Source organism: Gallus gallus, chromosome 2 (genome assembly GCF_016699485.2).
Source record: "Gallus gallus isolate bGalGal1 chromosome 2, bGalGal1.mat.broiler.GRCg7b, whole genome shotgun sequence".
NCBI lineage: Eukaryota > Metazoa > Chordata > Aves > Galliformes > Phasianidae > Gallus > Gallus gallus.
The window spans coordinates 24,739,429-24,760,710 of record NC_052533.1 but is presented as its reverse complement, the minus strand read 5'-3'; the positions used below and the strand labels follow the sequence as shown (position 1 = coordinate 24,760,710).

The window sequence follows — 21,282 nt, the reverse complement described above, 5'->3', positions numbered from 1 at the left end:
CCAACTTTTTATGACTCCTATTCTGTAACACAGCAGTGAGCTGTCTGTTCTAAAGAGCTGCTGCTACCTGCACAGAGTGCTTGTGATGCGTCTGCTCCAGAATGAGCATTCCATATTTAATGAGTGTTCCTTGCCCTCTCCAACAGCTAGAACTGATAAACTCTGTAGATTAAGCACTGCAGGACTGCCATCTGAACTGGTGATACTCTGAATGTTCCATGGTTAAGATGCATTAGTTTTATGGTCCTGGTAAATACTAGAGATGCTCGTGAGTTGTATTTATTAAATACCTGTAAAATGCAATTTAACCCTGGAAAGTAATCTTAAGTGCCACAAATGACTGCAAATCTAGTGTGTAACTACCTCATTTATTCATGTGACAGGGAAAACACTGTTTTCTTAGTTAACAGTTTTGGAAACTCCAACTGAAATAAGATGGAGCTTGTTTTACTCAACTAAAATGCTGATTCAACACAACACTGTGTAATGAAAACACTACCAAATGGTACAAGCCAAAAAGGCAGAACCTCAAACGTCCCAAACCAATGACTAATCTGAATAAGAGGCGACACTGCTCTGAGCTCTGCCATAGACTTGGAGCTCTGCCACTCAGCATAGAAAAATGCAACGTAGAAAACGAAGCTGATCTTTAGCTGAGCATTATGAGAGGTATGCAATACCAGGTGCAAAAGCTTTAAGCCCTGCACTAGTGAGGTAGAGCCCTGATTTCTTTTTTCCTTAATAGAATTCATTTTCTTTTTGCCCTTTTCCGGAGCCAGGGGCATTCCTGCACACAAATGATTTTGCCACCAACAATAAGACATCAGAACTCACTCTGTCTGGGAGCAGTGCAGCACTACATCATGAGATCCTTCTAAAGCAATATGTTTTTATGATAAATTATTTGAACAATTATAGTTGCTCTGGAAGCAGAATGTAATTCCTGCCCTTATCCCTCATTTACCCCAGCCCATTCTAGCACACTGTGCTACTTCAGGATGTTTATGGGCTTTTATTGATGACCTAGAGTGAAGGAGCTGGGATTGTTCAGTCTGGAGAAGAGGAGGCTCAGGGGAGACCTTATGGCTCTCTATAACTACCTGAGGGGAGACCGTAGTGAGCTGGGGGTCAGCCTCTTCTCTCGTGTGACTAGTGAAAGGACTAGAGGGAATGGCTTCAAGCTGCACCAGGAAAGGTTCAGGCTGGACGTTAGGAAATACTGCTTCTCTGAAAGGGTGGTCAGACACTGGAATGGGCTGCCCAGGGAGGTGGTGGAGTCACCATCCCTGGAGGTGTTCAAGGAACGTTCGGATGTTGTGTTGAGGGACATGGTTTAGTGAGAACTGTTGGTGATGGGTGGATGGTTGGACTGGATGATCCTGAGGATCTTTTCCAACCTTGGTGATTCTATGATTCTATGATTCTACACCCCTCAGCAGCAGGGTTACTGCCGTGCCTCTCTGCAGGCCCTTGAGCCCAGGGCACTGTCCTAACGGGTGACTTTTGGACAACCTCCCCCCCAGCAACATGAACGCTGTGATAAGAATGATCTTAGAAGTGAGGGCGGGTGCAGCCTATCTAGTTCCCCTGTTCCTATGAAGCACCACATGAGCTATTCATAGCAACGATCTCACACACCACAATAAGCAACATCAACAGTATTTAACACACCGTGACTGTGCCAGTGCCAGGAAGTGCTGCTAACTGGGCCAGATCGTGGCTGTATTCTTTCACAGTAGTGTGTATGCTGAAAGATTAAAAAGGTCATGAAAATTACTACAGTGAGTAAATAGCGAGCCAGAAGAACTGTGACTGAAAATACAGTCGGCTCTGAGCACCCAGCAGTGCATCCCACAGCCACAAATCTGAAGTGAAGGACAAGTCAGTATGCTGCAAAATGAACTGGGGAGTCTGATAAACGCTGATAATGGACTTCTTCTGCAACTTCAGTGCAGAAGGCACAAAATACTTGGATTTATTTTCTTGTTACCTTCACTCCTGACGTAATACTAACCTCATACTAACTATTAAAATGCAGTCATCTGCAGAAGCAACTGAACCATGAATGAGTACTTTGTATGAGGGGAATAATTTCTAAGTAACTGGAATGCAAATATACCTCTAGAAAATACTTTTAATAGAGCTGAGGTTGTATTTTAACTGTTTATTTCTTTGCATCTTCTCTGGCTATGTTGATTTTTCTATAAAACTGTGATTGCATATTTTAGCAAACAGTATTTACATAATCAGTTTAAAGTTAGCAGCTACATTCAATCTCTGTGGTTAGTGACAAGATTTGAGTTTCTCATATTGCTCTGGGCACAAGAAGAAATATTCTGAAGACTTTTGGGGCAGCTGATGTCTGACCAGGAGGAGCAGATGGAGTCCCTGCCTCCACGTCTTTATCTCTTGTTCCCAATCCCTGTTATGGAGAAGATCCAGAATGGCAAGCTAGAATTACAGGGGAAAGATGAAATTTTCTCTGAAATACCACATGGTCATGGAGCAGAACCTCTAAAAAGGAGAGGCAACACTGCATTCTGCTACATTATTCTGTGTGTATGAAAGTGCAAGGACTGGAATGGGTAAGGAAGAACTCTACCTGAGAAAAGACTTTAGAAAAGTTAATTAAAAATAAAAGGTTAGTAAGAAAATATTTAGCAAGCATAGTTTCAATAAGAAGTCAGTAATTTTGTCAGCAAAGTGAACCAAGTGGAAAAAGCTGCCTAAATCAGAAGTTAAAATGATGTCATCATTTCAGAAGAAAAGTAAATCTCTCCATGAGTCTAGACAATGACATGCCTCCCTACAATGTAAATATCAATGAGAGGAAAAATACAGATAGGTAACTTCCATCTACAACGAGAGGAAAGAGAAAGGCAATGACCTTGAATTTGGCCTTCTGAAATTAGTAACTGTCTATAGTAATTAAAGAAAAAAATTACTAATCTGAGCCCACGTGAAGCCTTCTCCAGTGTAACTGCAACTCATGTTCTCTGTGGTCCCTCCTCAGGTTCTGTAAGGCAGCTGATCCTCAAGGTCTTCCCAGCAGCACCTCTCCTCAGTTTTAAACAACTGAAATGGATTTTCAGGCAGATGTGCTGTGCAGTACTGTGCTAAGGGCTTTATTCTGAGGTTTTCACCCTGATATATAAAAGCAGTGTTTGTGGCAAGACTAGCAATATGTTGTATCTAAAAATTAAAAACTAAAAATATTCCAATGCTAAAAAAAATGGTCAAGTATCTCCTAATGCAACTTTCTACCTGCTCTCCCCACAGAGATTGAAGCCAATAGAGAAAGGAAGGATGGATATTTGACTGTAAGTTACGCCATGCACAGTGTGTAATGGTGGCACTTGTCAAGAGCACCTTCAGCACAGAGAGGGCTTACACAGAGCCAGAGCTCATAAAACAACAAAGTTGTCCTCGGCACCTATTGCTTAGGCTTTTGAGACACACGGATGAGAGCAAGATGACTTTCAGAGAAGAGGAATAAATAAGACAAAAAGCAACAAACACTGGTCATCTCTTTCTGTTGACCTCGTGGTTCTCTGTGAAAGGAAGATAACTGGACCATAGTGAAAAGAAAGGGCAACTTTTTGATACTTAAAACAGATTCATTTTTATCAAGCAGGTCTACTAACTGCACTGTGACACTAGAAAAGTATTCTTAACATTTATAATCACGTGGAATCAAACAAAAATTTGCAAACAAGCCCATTTTATCTTCATATCTAATTAAAAAGTACTTCAGAACAAATTTTGCTATGAGCTACTCAGTGGAGAGTCTTCTTAAAATGCAATACAGTGGAGGAGTGGTGAAGTTTTGAGGGAAATTTTTAAGGTACAAATTAAAGCAAAAGCACGTTATGGTGGAAGGATCAAGTCACACTGATGGAAACTACACAGAAACATATTCCTGTCCTACCACCAATACTTGCATTTTGGACTTAAATAAGGCAGTTTTCACATCATTTTTTTCCTTTCCATTAAAATGGACTGGTTAGTGCTGGGTTTTGTTTTATTTATTTTTTTCCCTGACAGTGGCAGAGAAACTAACCCAAAGACACTGCTACTTTCCTTACGTGATGTTTAGAGTAATTATTAATAAGCTGACCTATACTGTGGTCTTTCAGCCACCATTTTACACTAATGCATCACGTTGTAAATATCACAGTTCCATCAGGCTGTATTAGCACACTGTTTCATCAAGTGATGTATGATCTAAAATGTATTTTAGATCAATTTTAATATTTTGAAAGCCCAGAAGGGTTACTCCCAGAGGCAGGATGGCTGACCAATCAATGTGTTGACAGCAGCGAAGTGAACCAGCATTACTGGCTTTTAGTCCAACCGCATGTCTTTGGGCAAGAGATATAGGATAAGCAGTCGTTTTATCTAGGGATTAAGTTAGTCAGAAGATTCCAAAATTAGACAAAGCCTGAAAATGTGAACATCTGGGCACCCAATTTGAGCATCTCCTTTACAAATAATAATCCAATGTAACTGAATAAGCATGCAATTACAGTAAGTGTACAATGAATCTCTGCCTAAACTAAATAGCAAGGTATGCAAACTGTGTTCCTGCATACACAAGCCTTGGTCGTCATATGGAGCATGTGTGCCTTTATGACAGCCTACCTCTCAAAAATGCAGAGTCTGCCAATCAGGACAATTTTCCTATTTTATTAACTGCTACATGTGGGTGTGTACAGTGCTAATTATAGGCACTAAACAATGAAAATCTACCACGGCTGTGTGCCATTCTTTCCCTACAGGAGGCAGTTTTCTTTCCTGTTGCACAAATCCCACCAATGGGCAGACCAATCCCATCCTGACTCTGAGTTTGAGAATGGCAGTGGGCAGTAGGGATCCCAAATGTCTCTGCTGGGACTATGCTCCAGGTTACATGTGTATTCAAACCACACAGAACATTCAAAGCTCCTTTTCAAAAGAATGTTAAGCATCCTCAGTTCTTGTCACCGTGAAACCTCAACATAAGTTAAACAAGGGGACTACATTACAAGTAGCACTAATTTGCAAAGTACCACAGAAAAATGTTTTGTAATAAAGCTGGTGGCAACCACATTAATTCACACCTCTCCATTCCCAATCCAGTTCCCTAGATCTAAAAATATAATACTACCCTTTAAAAACAAGACAACTGACAGCATTCTTGACATTACTATGATTACTACAGATCGCAAGTAACCCCCGTTGTCTACGATGTTACACAGATAAGTTTAACTAATCTCTTAAAGACTGAAAAAACTTCTATAAGGTGGTGCTCTTCTAAGACATGACCAGCTCTTATTGGCTGACTCTAAGTCACTCGTAGTGGCTGACACTAAGCCACAGTAACTTATCCTCTGTGATGTGCAGAAGCAGACCTTCTTATAGATGATCATACTGCTTAAATTTTACACGTCCATGCATGTATCCATAATATACTTATATATAACATATACACACACACCTGCACCCCCCATCTGCCCATCTGTGGATGGCAGGCAGAAGTCCCTTGGTCAGTAAGTTCTGGAGATCCTCCTAGTATGAAAAAAAACCCTTAGATATTTTGATTATCAAACTGGTAGCAATACAAGCAATGTACTTAAGCTTTATGAAATATACATATGCAGTTACGGTGTAATAGCTGATTTGTAGCTGATTGGGCTGTTTACCTTCCTTCTCAGTAAGATCTCAACCACGTAGTGTGACTTCCTTATCATACAGTAGCTCTACTTTGTAGGGATTCTCTATCTGTGTCTGCACAGAAAACGCAAGTCCCCCAGCTGTGTATTATACATGCATAGGATGGAGGGAGCTACAAAAGATGATGTCCATTGCAAAGCATCTACACTGAAAACTATTAATCTCTTTTTAAAAGTAACTTCACTTCCTACAGCATAAAATCATACACAAAAGCTGAGCAAAACACATCTTTCTTCCAAAGGCACCAGCATTCAGAGAAAAGTATGTGCTTGATGACCCGATGAAGACAGTCTTATTCCAGTCCCTCCTAAGAGTGGATAATTTCATTAAGTGATTACTGCTTACATGCCCAATTAAGAGGAAAGAAAATATGGACCAATGTGCTTTAAGGGCTTTATAGATGAAGAAGAAATACTTGTAGTTAATATGACATATGACAAGCAATTAATCTAACCAGGACACAGCTAGAATCCCAGCTTAAGAAGGCTCTTTTTTCCATTCTTTTTTCTTTTTTTTTTTTCTCTTTTAATTACATTTTCTATAATCATTAGCATTTGTCAAAGTGGAGCAGACTAACCACAAACACTGGCCAATAATTTTAATGATTTTGATACACAAACCACCTTTTCTAAAGCAAATGTGGGGAATTTAAAAAGATGCAGTAAAACTAACCCTGAACATTCATTCTGAGCCTTTAAATGCAGGAACTCTGAACTGAAAACTAAGAGCTGGGTAAATAAATGAAGGCACAATCAGTAATACCTCATTTTCTGCTAACCTGGAAAAATATTCACAAGAGCCAGGCTTTAGTGAAAACTGGACGGTGAAAGGTCTGGAAGAACTGATTAATATACACATATATTTAAAAGGAAAAGAAGGTAACATTAGCATTATTCATATCCTGGAGTTATATCGGACCAATTCCAGGTTATCTGCTCTAAAGGAGATCTTAAAAGTCTATCACAATCAGCAAGATTTACTATTTCTTCAGAACAGTAAAAGTAACAATAAATTCTTTTTTGTTCACTTTTATACTGTGCACTCAACCTCCACTATCTCATCCTTGATATTTTATATCTTAATAGTGTTTCTGTCTTCCCAATTGACAAATACAGCCAAGGGAATTGTTATTTACATTTATGTGGAATCCTTAAATAGAAGAGCTTTAAGAAGGATCAAAGTAACGAGGATATTATCTGCAAATTCTGATATAAAAGTTTGGGTTTTCTTCTAATTTATTTGGGAACTCAGCCAAAATAGTGCACTGTGCAGTGTCACAGTGCAAAAAAGCCATGGATAATTGTAAATTTACTTCAGGAAACACAGCCCTTCTATCTGCTACATTCTCAGTTTGTAGTATTAAATTATGCCAAGAAAGGTCACAAGAGCTATAACAGAACGACTGCAATTCATAACAAAGGCTATGTCCTATGATGATAAGTATCACAGCAAGGTATATAATCAAGAGTGGCTATAACAACAACATATAAATTAGGTACTTATGGATTAAGCAATCCCTTGGAGGATTCTCTCTTGGCCTAGAAAGCACGTAACAAGCTCCTTAGATAGAAAGCAATAGCAATTAAGTATTTCAGGGAGAAACAGGACTATAAAATAAAACAAAAACCAACACACAGTAAGAGAAAAAATCTTAATTCACAATTTAAACGTGGCTCTCATTTTTGGTAGTTTATTTTAATACACTTACTGGTATGGTTTCCACCCATTAAATCTGCTGACATCTGTTGGCTAAAGAGCGTATGTCAGATTATCCAGAAGTGCAATATCAAATAAACATGAATTGCTTCTTAAGGTGACAGTAGGGAGATGCAAAACACTGCAGCTATTATCAGATTTTTTTTTTCTTTCTTGCATCAATTTAATAATCCCAGGTGCCCTGCACACCAGACATACAATAATCTTCATAAATCCTAATTCACAGCCATACCATCTGCCAAAAATATTTTTCATGTCTCCTAATAGACGTGCTATATAATTGCTCTCACAGTAGGACAAAAATACACGGTTGCACTACTTTGCTTTAACAACGGAACAGCTCATTATGAAAAATAACCCCACCACATTACTGGGGCTTCTAGCACTCTGCATATACAAAACTAACCACTTCCATTTGGTTACTTTCTGTAACCTTGAATTCCCAATGAAAGCAGATAAAGATTGAATTATCTGGAATGGAAAACCCACAAGCATGAAAAAATAAATCCATAATATCTCTTTCTATTGTGACGGTGTTGCAGTTACAACTAGAAGCTTTGTGTTTCACAGTCACAAAGAGACTAATCTAAGTTCTCAGTCCTGCAGAGCACTGAGCACTTTGGCCCCCATCCAGAAAAGCACTTAAATGCGCGTGCAACTTGTAGTCCACGAGCCTGAAGCAGCTTCGGTGGGATGGCACATGCTTGTGGGATGGCACATGCTAATGGGGATGGTACATGTCTGTGGGATGCTGTGTGTTTGATTGTGCCCAGAGCGCTCATTACCCTGCCTGACCTCCAAGTTCCCTAGGATTAACTGGGCATCAGGACCCTTGCAAGCTGGTGATGGAGAAGACACTCCACGTGGGACTCTTCACAGCACGAGATTCTGTCCCCACTCTGTAGCAGAGTGAAGCTGGTCAGTGAAAACACTCTTCCTCCAATGAGGCTGTAGATACCTGCAGTTCCTCTAACAGCACCACACGCAACAAGGAAACCTCATAAAGCAATGCAGATTGCAGGGACTGCCATTGCTATAGGAGCTTCTGTTAAATGTTGCAAGCTACAGCAAAACAATCTTGCCTCAAGATTTTATTTGTGCATTAGTTTTATATAAATAAAGCGATACTGTACAAACATATGTACTTGAGAATTCAATAACTGTGCAGAAAATGAGCCTGGTAGTACCTAAATGGGAAATTCCAAAGATTACAATGGTTACAATAACATACTCCAGAAAACATGTTCTTCAAAAATCAAATGTAACATCATTTCCCTTTCAGACAAGGAAGTGACCAATAAACAAAGTATGACTTTATTCTTTAAATCATATTTCTAAAAGAACTCCTTCATGTTCTACAAAGTCAACACCTATTAAGTTGTCAAATGTATAATGTGTAAAAACAGAAGCAAGTTTCCAGCAACTTTTCTGTTCAGCTATGCACGGGAAATATCTGGCATTACTTTGCAGCTTAACAAATATATTTTAACATGCTATACTATGTTTTTAAAGTATTCTTGTTTTAATGCTAAAAAGTTTATTATTTCAATTATTGTTCTATGTCTCTATGACATACTGAGTATAAAATACAATGCTTTTCCACTTTACTTAAATTGGTAGATTTCTCCCCCAAATCTTTAAAAATATACTCACTGTTGAAAACAGAAATATTGCTATCCTAACAGCCAAAACTATCAATTTCATTTCCATGATCTCTATTTAATTTGAGAAACTGAGAACTCCTTCAAGTAAACATGAAGTCCAAACACGTGAAATCCAGAGACTGGAATTAAAATGCTGTCTCTTAATTTAACTGACGTTGATTCATACAAGCATTTTGGTGACATGTAAGCCTTTCAATATAAAAAATAAAATAAATATTTATTTTATTTTCATGGTAACACTTGCTATTTTATTTTGAAACCTACTTCTTTCCTCTAACTTGTAAGAGTGCAGTTCCTATTCTGAAGCTCCACAGAACTACAGTCACTGGCAGCTCGCAACAACTAGTGATGACACCACATTAAGGGAAACTATGTGCAGTCAGTAACCACAATACTGTGGCATTTTACTGCCTCAAAATGGCAAAACACCTTGCTCAGATGTGCACGGATTCAGAAATCAGACTAAAGTTTTGCTATTAACTCTGGCTGATTTATAATCCTATGTTATCAAAAGGCAAAGCTTTCACTACTGATGGTGAATGAAAGATTTCCATATAAGGCACAGTTTTTAATTCAAAATTAAAAATGAGAATCTAGAGTGCACCCCCACAGGCATTGTCTGCTCTTAGATTAGCAACAGTGACACACACACCTCTGATACTCCAAAGGCTTACAAGGGCTTAGCAGTAATAAATATTACAATGGTGCTGGGATGAGAGAGACATGGTTAGTTTTGATATGAGAAAGGGACAGAGAAATAAGGGGTTAAGGAAAAAAAAATGTGCCACCAAAGCACCTAAAAATAAAGTGCAGTGTTATCTTGCAATTACCTAGGACTATGCAGCAATGGAAAACAGGCTCATGCTTATTGCAAAAGCACATTTAAAGCAGGTGATGAAGAAAAAAATGTGTGTATGCTATATGCTGAAATCTTTTGGAAAGGTATACATAGATTAAATATTAAGTAAACAATGTAAAGAAAAAGATGTTCATATTTACAGCCACACAGCACTGAAACAGAAAGCGAACACACAGTAAAGAAAGTCCATTATACTCTCACATGTACAACATGTAACTTACAGTGGTAGCTGTGGAAATAACTTACGTAAACGTCTGACATTTTCCATCACTGCTCACTGTACTAATACTTGTACACAATTCATTAACACTCTAGCCACAGTTCCATTGTTGCAAATCTCAAGTATAATAACAAGATACACAGTAATAACCACACAGTCCAGCCTTATACCTGTATCTTTTTCCATTCAATATTGGTGGTCATGATAGTACTACCATCTACATTTTAATAATGCTTCTTCTATGATAGATGGCAAGAAAGGCTGAGTAAGCACTTAATCAATAGATATGAATATGCTGAAACCTTCTGCAGGACATTTACACTTCTCACATGAGCTGCTATCAAAGTTTCTTCATGCATGAGTAAAGTAGTAGTCTCCTACCTGTGGAGGCTGGTTGTATATCGGTCTGGTCTCGGGAAATGAAGTTTTGTCCTTTGTCTCTCTATTTTGGTCATCAGCTGTGTCACCTATGGAAGTCAGAAAATACCTATTAAGTCACTAAAATCCTTCATGTTAGGGAGGAAGAAACCATCTTGAGTCTTCCTAAAGTCATATTGTACAATTCCTTTAGAAAGGGAGAATTCTGTTGTCAAAGTTATATTTAACATTGAACACAAGGAAACAAGCATTGAGAAGCAGTCTGCAAAAACTTGGAGTAAATACGTCTCTAACAATTAAAGTGAAAGATACAGAGAAACAAAGAAAAAGAAAGAAAGGAAGCAGGGCTTCTCTTTTCTAAGACTTTAGGACCATTAAGTTCTAACAGTGGCAACATGTCAAGTGGAGGAGACGCACCAGTGAGAGGATGTGGTGTAAAGGCCACAGCTGGGCATGCGTCAGTCGTGTCTCAGGCCCAGGTCAAGCTAAGAGGACACATGCATGGCCACTCCATTCTCATTTACAACCTGGGTTCTGCACAGGGCATATCTGTGCATGAGAACCAAAAAAGAGGAGTAGCATACGCAGAGAAATTCCCTGGTTTTGGCCATCAAGGAAAATTACTAGAGGACACACTGGCCACTACTTTTCTCCCATGGCATGGCCACAGCTACCTCTGCCCAGGATAACACTGATGCCACAGATTCCAGTTTATTTGAAAAGCTACAGCTAGTGCCAATCTCACATGGGCAGATCTCAGCAATAAACTAGAGACAGTGTAATTAAATGGTATTGGAAAGAGAGGTAACATTAGCAACTTTCTTAAAAATGTAAAGGTAGTAAAACAAGTCTACCAATCAAAAAAATAAAAGAATAAAAAAAATAAAAAAACCAACCCAAAACCAACCCAATACCAGTCTATCTTCTGTAATTGCCTTTGTCTGAGAGAGGCTGTACAAGAAATTGTGAAGATCCTGTGGTTTATCTCCTTATGCTGTTAGTGCTACTCAGCAAATAGTTTGTAAGAGACAACTTAGAGAGATGAAAAAGATTCAGCTGCATAATTCTGGTTTTATTTTTATTTGAACTGATGGTGCTTTCTGCAGCAGATTATTTTGAAAGCCTGCGTTCTTAAAAACAGTCCTGCAGCCACAGTTCTAAATGAAAGGGTTCACATTACTTTAATTTTACTACTTTGGTAAGCCTGTGCTTTTGGCTTTGCTAGAATTGGGGCACCTGGAAGAGCCCACGAGGACAGCGGCCAGCTTCTGCCCATGTCCATTGAGCCTGGAAGCTGGTGGCACCTGGGGCCATGCAGCCTTGCACCAAGCTGTCACCCACCCCCAAGTACCCTTGGGTACAATGTAATACCTAGTAAAATTTCTTAAAAAAAAACAATAGCAATATTTAGTCATTGGGTATGTTTTTAATATATTTTAATAATTGAAGGTCACTAATGCCTACTAGCTCCATTAGTGTCTAAGCCTGTCAAGACCTTTTCTGGAACTGAAAAATGCTTCTCAGTAAACTTGCAATTCTCTATATAAAAAACTCGAAAGTACTCACATTCACATCATCTCTTTTAAAAAAGAAAGGGGGTGGGAGGAATAGAAAAGAAGTGGGAAGAGAACAAAGGAGATTAGGAGTCAGTTCATCTGCATTTCTTCCCCACAGTACTCCGAAAAACAAAATTTGTAAGCACCTATAAGATAATGGTATAAGTAATGGCCATGAAAATAAACTATCTCAAACCTTCAGTTTACATACGTAATGAAGGAGAGGACTGCAAACAAAAACTAAGAGACCTTGTAAATGCTACGTGCAATGAAATACTGCAAAAACTTGAGGAGACACAAAAATAGTTGGCAGATGCAGGAAGGGGAGAGTAAAAGATATGAGCATATTTAGCAAGATGGGCTTCTCCAGAAGTAAGGCTGCTTAAGAATCAACTACCTGAGGAAGCAGCGGAATGTCCACCTCTGAAGGATTTTTGAAAGAGGTTTGAAGAAATCTGTTATGAATGCTTTCAGTCCTGCCAACACAAGGAGGATGAATGACCTTTTGTGCTCCCTCCCAGTCCTACATTCAATAAAAGATGCAGGAGGAAAAACACAGGATACCCCTCCCTGAGATCAGGATTTGTCAGGGGAACTTGTGCTGGCTGCGTGGAGCCTTGTGAAGATGTGAGCAGGCTGTAGCTAGCTGGACAAAGCCTAATCAGGAGTGAAAGGGCAGAGCTGGTTAGCAGGTCAGCAGCAAAGGGACAGCTAATTGAGATCAATGAGATGACTCACATTGGGTAGAGTCGGGTGTATGCATAAACACAGCAAAAGAGAGTTGCAAGGGATTTTTTTCTCCTTGTCCTTACAGACTGTCCTTAGAAAGCACTTGAAAGTTTTTATATTCAAAGAAACAAAGGACCGATTTGATATGTGCTAACGCTATCTGGAATATACTCTTTTTCCTGTGATTAGTTTTCCTTCAGATGAAAATAAATGGTAGCCTGAAATCAGGACCAAAAGGTCAAAAATGTAGAAACATTCACAAGAAATGAAAGAACAAGAATAGCTTACTGGGAGAGAAAAGAAGTATCTTTTCACTTTGAACTCTGACATCCAGCTCCCACAGGTGGCAAGCTCATAGCATCTATGCTATTTCACAATTCAAGTGGACTTTGTAAGCTGAACTTTAATGCAGATCTGCTTGCTAAAAAAAAAGTGCAAATGGGAAAAGCTCAGCATCCTTCCAAATTTTCGGTTATTCAGTCCTGCAAACATAACACATAAACTTTATAAAGATGGGTATTAATTGAATTAATGAAGTTATAGGCAGCTGTAGACTAAACTGCTTAAGATGTCCATGAGAACAGAACAATTTTCTGGAGAAAACACTATTTCTGGTTTTCTTCTTCACCTGGTTCCTATCTCAAGTATCCAAATAGATTACTCATCCTAATTTCTATTAGCCCAAGTGATGAATTAACTTTCACATACCTCCCCAAACCCAGCCTCTCCCAGCTCTACCAGTTCCCAGCCTTATCATGTTTGCTATAACCAACCCATCCTGTTTTGCCACCCCCAATTTTTTTGTTCAGCTTTCCTTAGTTTCCCATTGACTTCAGTTCTAAACTCTTCCTTAACTGCAAGTCAAAGTTTCTCTTCCCTTGTCAGTCTCGCTTCTCAAATGCTTCCCTCTGATCTGGTTTTCCCCTTCTCCCTACAATCTCTTCTTGTCTACCCAGATGTTAGGATGGTGGACGAAGGTGAACCCCGAACAGACATCCCATAAGAGCAGACTTTTGGCAGAGAGAACTAAGATGGATTCTTTTGAGCACCTTACAAATTCAAGTTTATAGTCCTTGACCAAAAGAAAAAAAAAAACTCTTACACGTTCCCGATACAAATAAGTATGTAATTATAATTTTGCCAAACTAAGCAATGGAGATCTGGCTCTGGAAAAATCATGAACATGTGACCTTAGTAGCCAGGGCTACCAGCGCTCCCCATCCAGCCTTTCATCAGAACTGAATGATAAATATGTTGATAGATACGGCCAGAGGGACCACTGTAATCATCCTGCCTAACCTCCATATAAATACAGGCAATAAGATTTCTTGAATTAATTTGTTTGAACTAGAGCAAGTTTAGAGCTGTATTTTAATGAAGAGATAACAGGCAAAATGATTCATTTTACAAGACAATTAGATTCTGGCTCATATATCCTCTGGCTTAAAAGCATTATGCAAAGTTTTAGTCATAAAACTCGTATTAAAAAAACTGAAGTCATGTATTTAATACATCATGTACTATTTTGAGAATCTAAGCATTAGTAATGAAGGGATGTTGTGTGCAATGTAATGTGGTTTAAACATCAGTGGCATAATTAGTGACATACAGGAGATCACTTGGTGAATTTATCAGGAAAAAAGTCATGCTTATTCCTGAAAAATATTCTCTTACTGAACAATGGAAATATATTTTCAAATTTGAAAAGAGAGCAGTAGACAATTATCCTGCTTTCCAGACGCTCTCAATTCTCAGCCTTGGGAGGCTGTTTTCAGGTTGTATTAACCTCTTTCGGGTCCGAATGAATGATGTTGCACTCGAAGGTCAGACACAGGTTTTTCTTCCACTCTGTGCTGGATTCACACCAACATTCCCCAGGTTCCACCAGCACCGTCTTCTTGTCCACAAATTGCAGACAGGTGTTGACCAGGAAAGAAACACCCAGGTTAGTCTGCAGTATGTACAACTCCCTCAGATCTCAGAATTTTTGGCATCTTCAACATTTGGCATTTAGCTGCCTATCCAGACCTCAGAAACTCTTGTATATAAAGGTGCAACCACAAGTTTGGCTTCTACTCAACAAGGAAGTGGGGTTTCTATTTATACTCTTTCCTCTCCCAGCATTTTGTCATCCTCACGCTGTGTAGTCTCTTGATCAACAGACAGCACTTTAAAGTCTATCCCACCCTCAGCCCAAAAAAAGAGAAAAGAACTGTAAATACATGTTAGAGCCTTCTTATCTTAGACTGCCATTTGGCCTGGTGTGCATAAGAATCCAATAAGAAAGTGAACCACGTGTAACACAGCAAGCAGTAATGAGATACCAAATACAAAAATTTCCACCTTCAGCTTCAAAATGAAGGTTGTTATTTTCCATTATACTCTAGTTGATTGTTTAACTATTTCCTGCTTGTCATCACTTTTTCTTTCCTACCTAAAAAATGGCAGGAAGAAATAGCATTCTGACTTCTGGTTGAAAATAAAAAGACAAATAGTTCTAAGAGAGAATTAGTAGGATCTGAAAACAGGAGATGCTGATGGTATAGAAGCATAGAGGTTTTACTGCAGTTTCTCACCCCTTATTGCTACTCAGAAACCTTCCCCTCCTTCACTGAAATAGACACAGTAATTTTAAGTCACTAACAGAATGTCAAACTTCAGCTCATTGACAGATGCAACACTACTATGGTATCAATTCTGGGGAGGTATTCAAGTACTGTAAATCCCTCTCTCCTCTGCACATATGACTCTCAGGTTCCCCTGCAACCTCACTTCTGTGCAAAGGGGTTTGACAGCATTGCTCTTCTCCTGCCTCATTCTGTACATCCTGCCTCATCTCCACATTCTGAGTTCCTTGAGCATCCGTTTGCTTCCAGTCTAACTCCAAAGTGATTTATTAAAAAGTTCCTCTTCCTTTCTTTGTGCATATAGCAGACAGGCAACCAGCAATGGATGCCATGTTGCTGCTGTTCTCCTCACCACTATTTCCAGCCTCAAGCTTTGTCTCAACTGCTGTGGTTCCTTACAAGGAAAGTCCAAAGCCACATGCAGTGCCAGGGAAGAGTGCTGAGCTGCCAATCCAGAATATCAGTGAAATATCTTTTCTAGGTACATCCTGCCCAAAGAGTGAGGTGTGGAGTGTAGTGGAGTCGTCCCAAGGAACACAGATGGCAGTATCCAGAGCACAAAATCATGCTGATTCTGTGGGACCAGGACTGTTAACAGAAGGCAAAGGAAAGAACTTTAGAAATATTTGTTAATGATCATAACAGTACAATATTACAGCAAACTGTAATAAATTGTAAGTGATTTGACACTTCCCATTACAAATTAACGTATTACTCACTGATCTACTTTAGTCAAGTAAGGCATGAGCCGCGTGTGCTGTCTTCTTCAGTGGGAGAGATGGGATGCAGATGGATGAGTGGTTCTCTTTTCTTAAAACAGGACTAACAGTTTGTATAGCATTTGTGCTATACAAACTTTACATTAATTCTCATCAGTTGCTATATGCATATGACCAAGACATAGTAGACTTATAAGAATATATATAGTCAGTGAAACAATGAAGTCATCTTAGTTTCAGATCATCTCATCCTGGTTTCATATTAGAGCTTTTCATATCAACAGCAGTTTCATTTCAACAAGCTAATAATACCCCCTTAAAATCCAATATATCAGCAAAAAGATTCTCCACAGCTGCAACTTTCAGCAAACCAAGAGTTTAAGAGTTCATGCAGCATAAGGGTGAATGAGAGGGAAATCTGTGTAAGCCCATGCTAAAGCACAGGTCTGTGTTAGACTAAGCAGGCCCACAGTAAATCTTTGTCAGCCTTATATTGAATTTCAACAGTGCTTTTATAGCTGGGTATTAAGATACCTATAAATGAAGCTTTTATCAGGAGTAAAACTTAGCAGTATCTTCTGTAATTGTTCTGATGAACCATAAGAAAATTTATATAAACACTGCAGAGTGAGAATTCTGAAAAAATGGTTTCTGCAAACTTGTGAAAAGGGAGGTGGAAAAATGTAGCAAGGTAAACATTATCGAAAGTGTTTTGCATTTGCAAAAGGTCCAGACCTTATTAAGAGGAAAAGCAAGCATGATACTCCCACAGAAAGCAAAAAGAAACACTAGGGATCAATCCCATTCTGTTTTACTGGTTTGATGCTTCCATGCAAGTACCTTCTCCATTACGTGCTCCTACCAACCTTTCCAAGTAGCCTACAAAACCACTGAATTCCTTCATCACTTTCAGCAGACCTCACTCTTCCATTCTGCTGTTTGGAAATCCTGTTCTTGAGTTCATTACTTTATACGCTGCCACACCTTCTTTATCTTAGATTGTTATCAGTGTCTTTCTACCCAATACATCCTTAGTGCTGAAGCAACCAGTGCAGTACAGATGCAAGGGCTTACAACACATTCAATCACTTCATAAGCGAGAAGTTGAAAATACCAGTCATGCCACAGAAGTGTAGGTCCTCCAGGTCACCCTGACTCAACAGTCATGCTTACCTGGACACGTGTGCCTACACCTAAGGCAGGGCTTCCAAACTCTTTGCTACTCATCCCACGTTAAACTGACAGTGCTCTACAGGTAACCCACAGCATATCTATGATATGCTAACATTTTTCATGAACGTTGTCTCTAAAAAGATTTTACTTGATTGCCTGGCATACACAGACTAGATGCCATAGGTCAGCTTCCACACGTATTCAGCTGCAGAATCTGAAATTACTAAAGAATCTTCCGTTCTCCATCACTCACCTTCTCTGTCCATAGAACCCTTCCTCTTCATATAAAAACAAACACAACCTTCTAAGCCCAAGTGAATCGTACTTTACTGGGGAAACAAGCCATTTAATGTACTTCTTTTTTTCCTCTTGTCTTTAAGAAAGGCTTTATAAATTAATTAGCTCTTTCTTTAAACTTACTGTTTGAATAATCACTAAGAGCTTACTGCCCTGGTCATCTAAACCAGCTTAATCATCCTGTAGAATAATTAGATTGTTTTCAGGTTAAGAATAAAACAAGAAGTCCCTTAAATTTTTCGATGTTCGGAAAAGTTGAGACTTGAACTATATTATCTCTTTCCTTTCCACCGCACGCTCAAATCTACTTCCTGGGCAGTGACTCATTATAATCCACCTTTGTTATATGGATAGTCTGGTATGCAGCAATTGCAAAAGAAGTAGTTTGAAAGCTCTCTTAGGATTGCAGTCTCTTCCTGGATCCTTTTGGTTTTTCCAAGGGAGGGAGGTAAAGATAATATTCTCCACCTTTATTTGCTCTATTTCTCTTGCCTAACTGCATCTTTACCTTTTATGAGGATATGAAAGTCATTATCTACACAGTCTTTCTTGCATTTTCTTAGTTTGATTGGAAGGATGATAAAAAGTTTAAATTCAGAACAATAAAAGTCTTTACCTCCTCGTTCCTGATGAGCAAGCAGCAAAAGGCTATGTAGAAACAGTAACAACAACAAACTTAGCTGAAGACAATGGTACAGCTCACAGAGTATAGAGCTGGTGAGCAACCTTCCCTTAAAAACATTTTAACAGTATTATTTTCTTGCTACTAGTTCAACTAACCTAGAGAGAAACATAAGAACGGCCAGTTTTTCACAATGAAATTAGGGTTTTTTCACTGTCTGCATGTCATCATGAGGCTGAGGCCTCCTCCTGCTTTATTCACAGCGTGGTTCATTTATCCTGGTCGGAAGAAAACAGCATATTGGAAGCCACCTTGGTCAGCACAGAAAAGCTTCTCCTGGCATGTAAAAATCTGCAGTGTAGTCTGCCTGATCAGTCTCTTGGTTACACTGTAAAACCTCCACACCGCTAGATCCAGCATGTATTGAAATGATTTGTCTACCAAAAATTTCAGTGTGGATAGTCTCATATTTGCAAGTGAGAGTTGTTACATAAATGCAAATCAACAAATATTGCAAATTTAAGCTGGTTTCCAAAGGAATTAGATTTACATGACCAAACTTCTCTCCCTGATAAGAAAGAAAAACACGTCAAATATGGCTGATAGTGGCACAGAAGAATAAGATTTCTGCAAAATATAATCATCTGTAGCTGGGCAGTAAAATGAGACCAAGTATTCTTGCTGAAGGAGAATCCCATTGCTCTCTGTACTTCTTGGCCTGTTGGCAGCACAATTAGCAAATACTGCTGTGGTTGGTCACTGCAAACGATGACAAGGGAAGGGTAAGAAGCTAAGGTCACCACATAATGCAGAGAAATAGCTATGGCTATTGTAGAGGGGTAGAAGGACTAGGAGATCTTCAAGGAGCTCTTTGAGAAACTGAGGGTTAGGGCTATATGGATTCACTGATACACAGTTTGTATGTGAATAAGTGACTCACAGGCACTGATATATCAGATGACAAAAGTTAAGTCATAATATCAAAGCTTTTCTTCAACGCATTACAGACAACGAGGCTTACAGTATTCTGGCTCAAGAAGTTTCCTACCCTTCATTTTTCTAAGTGCTTTTCTAGAAGGCAGCCTTATTGCTGGGATCAATCCATGTATATAATGGCAGTTGTAAGGGGAAAACCTTATGTTACAACCACTGTTGCTTTTGCATTTCAAACATGTGCTTGCAGTATATTTATGAGCACAGCATATTTTGTTTTCCTCTAAAAAGAAGCATAAATACTCTGTTTGGAGTTTGTGTAGTAGCAAATACAAGCTTATGAATAAATCTAAAGGTTTTACACAATGGTTGTAAACATGAAAGAAGGAAAACCTACATCCAAAAGCAATTATAAGACCTTATTCAGGCACCTCTACCTCTAAAGCTCCTTGATACATCAGTTTTGGTTTAGAACATTAATTTCATTTTATTGCTACAACCTTCTGAACTCCCTCAGCCTCAGGAAGGAGATCTAAAATCTAAAGGCAAACCAACAAAAGAGGTTAAGAATTAGGCAGTCTCCACATAAAATAAAACATAAATCCATTTACTCTGTCCTCAGAAAAGGCAAAAACAGTACAGCAGCTAATCTTCGGGCAGACTTTACTCATGAACAACCAGCTTCACAGATGATTAAAGGACAACATAATTTTATGTGTTTATTTATTTATTTATTTAGAGCACGTAGGTCAATAAATGTGGATTAACTTGGATTAAAGTGTTATTTTCCAATTACTTCTGTGCTTTAAGCTGGTTTAGTATTTCTAGGAACTTTATTTTAAAGCCAGCTTTGTAGGAGAAACTACACTATGGAACTTCTTGTTTATCTTTGACGTGCATGTAAGCAACATGGAAATGTTCACTTTAACACATTACCAGTAGACTGTTTTTTTGTTTCCATTTAAACAATGTTGGCAGGGCTTTGTACTGTACTCTTATCACAAATGGTAAAAATGAGGAAAGGTCACAGCTCCCTGTAACTTTTATCATCAATTGGTAGTGCTGTGTGATGGCAGTGATTATATATGTCTATGCTGTACATCAATCCCTTCTCAAGGGAAAGTTCCCAGGAAGGTACACCCAACACATGGAACTCTTCTGCAGAAAGTTTTCACACAACACAGTTAGAATAGAATGAGTACCAATCTCAACACCCAACACAACAAAAGCAGACAAGGCCACCCTACAAGAACAAACTACACACCTCCAGCAACTCCCTCCTGGCTACTGTTTGAAGAAGTGCCATACAGTCTGCAGTGTGAACAACACTACCCCAGGGTGAGTTTTCACAATGTGGCTGAGTCAGGCTCACAGCTCCACATGCCAAAAGAAGCAGCCCTGCCTCTCCCCTAGGTGGTATATCAACAAATGTGTATGCAAGGTTTGCAATTTTGATGCATTTTGTTTAAGACGCACTGAAATGAACCCTGAAGACCAAGAATTTTACAGAGATGAGACCAGAACAATCATAGCCATTTGTTTCCTATTTCTAGCCATGTTCCTAACCATTTCAATTCTGAATTCAGTACTCACAAAAGCACAGACCAACAATACCATTGTGCTGTCTGTATACGACAAGCCCACAAACTAACCCAGCCCACACAGAGCTGCATTACTGGATCCTATTCAACTAGCTGAAGACTAGCAGATGAAATTCTAGGTCACAAAGACCTGAACACTTGTGTATGATTGGCAGCTGCTACGGTGGATTAATGATTTATGCAGAACAATACCAAATCCGGTTTCCATGATGCAGTGACTGCGTAACACATACTCTACTCAGGAACGTATGCTGTATTTGGAACCTAGAATTCTTATGCCATAACCTGCCCACAACTATTATGTAGCCAGGTATGCAATGAGGACTAGAAGGAAAAAAATACAGGGCCATGAGCACAAACTGACACTCCTTTCTCCCCCAAAGAACACAGCTCCTGCTCAGAAGACAACTGATTTCAAGTCTCCTTCTAGGAAGAGGTGGGGAACACAGGCTGGGTGCCTGCAAGCCCAGCAGCAG

At 39.1% G+C, this 21,282-nt stretch overlaps 1 protein-coding gene across 4 annotated transcripts in view; it reads right to left on the bottom strand.

Annotated features, from left to right (window-relative positions):
• Nucleotides 1–21,282, bottom strand: part of UMAD1 (UBAP1-MVB12-associated (UMA) domain containing 1) — a 68,507-nt gene that overhangs the window by 7,083 nt on the left and 40,142 nt on the right. For 3 of the 4 annotated variants that reach the window (XM_040696539.2, XM_015281903.4, XM_015281904.3), the window contains exon 3: nt 10,553–10,638. In XM_040696539.2, the coding sequence (XP_040552473.1) occupies nt 10,553–10,638 (86 nt within the window). Of the gene's footprint in view, nt 1–5,476; nt 5,548–10,552; nt 10,639–21,282 lie in introns of all 4 variants that reach the window. The other variant, XM_015281905.4, reaches the window with a different exon arrangement.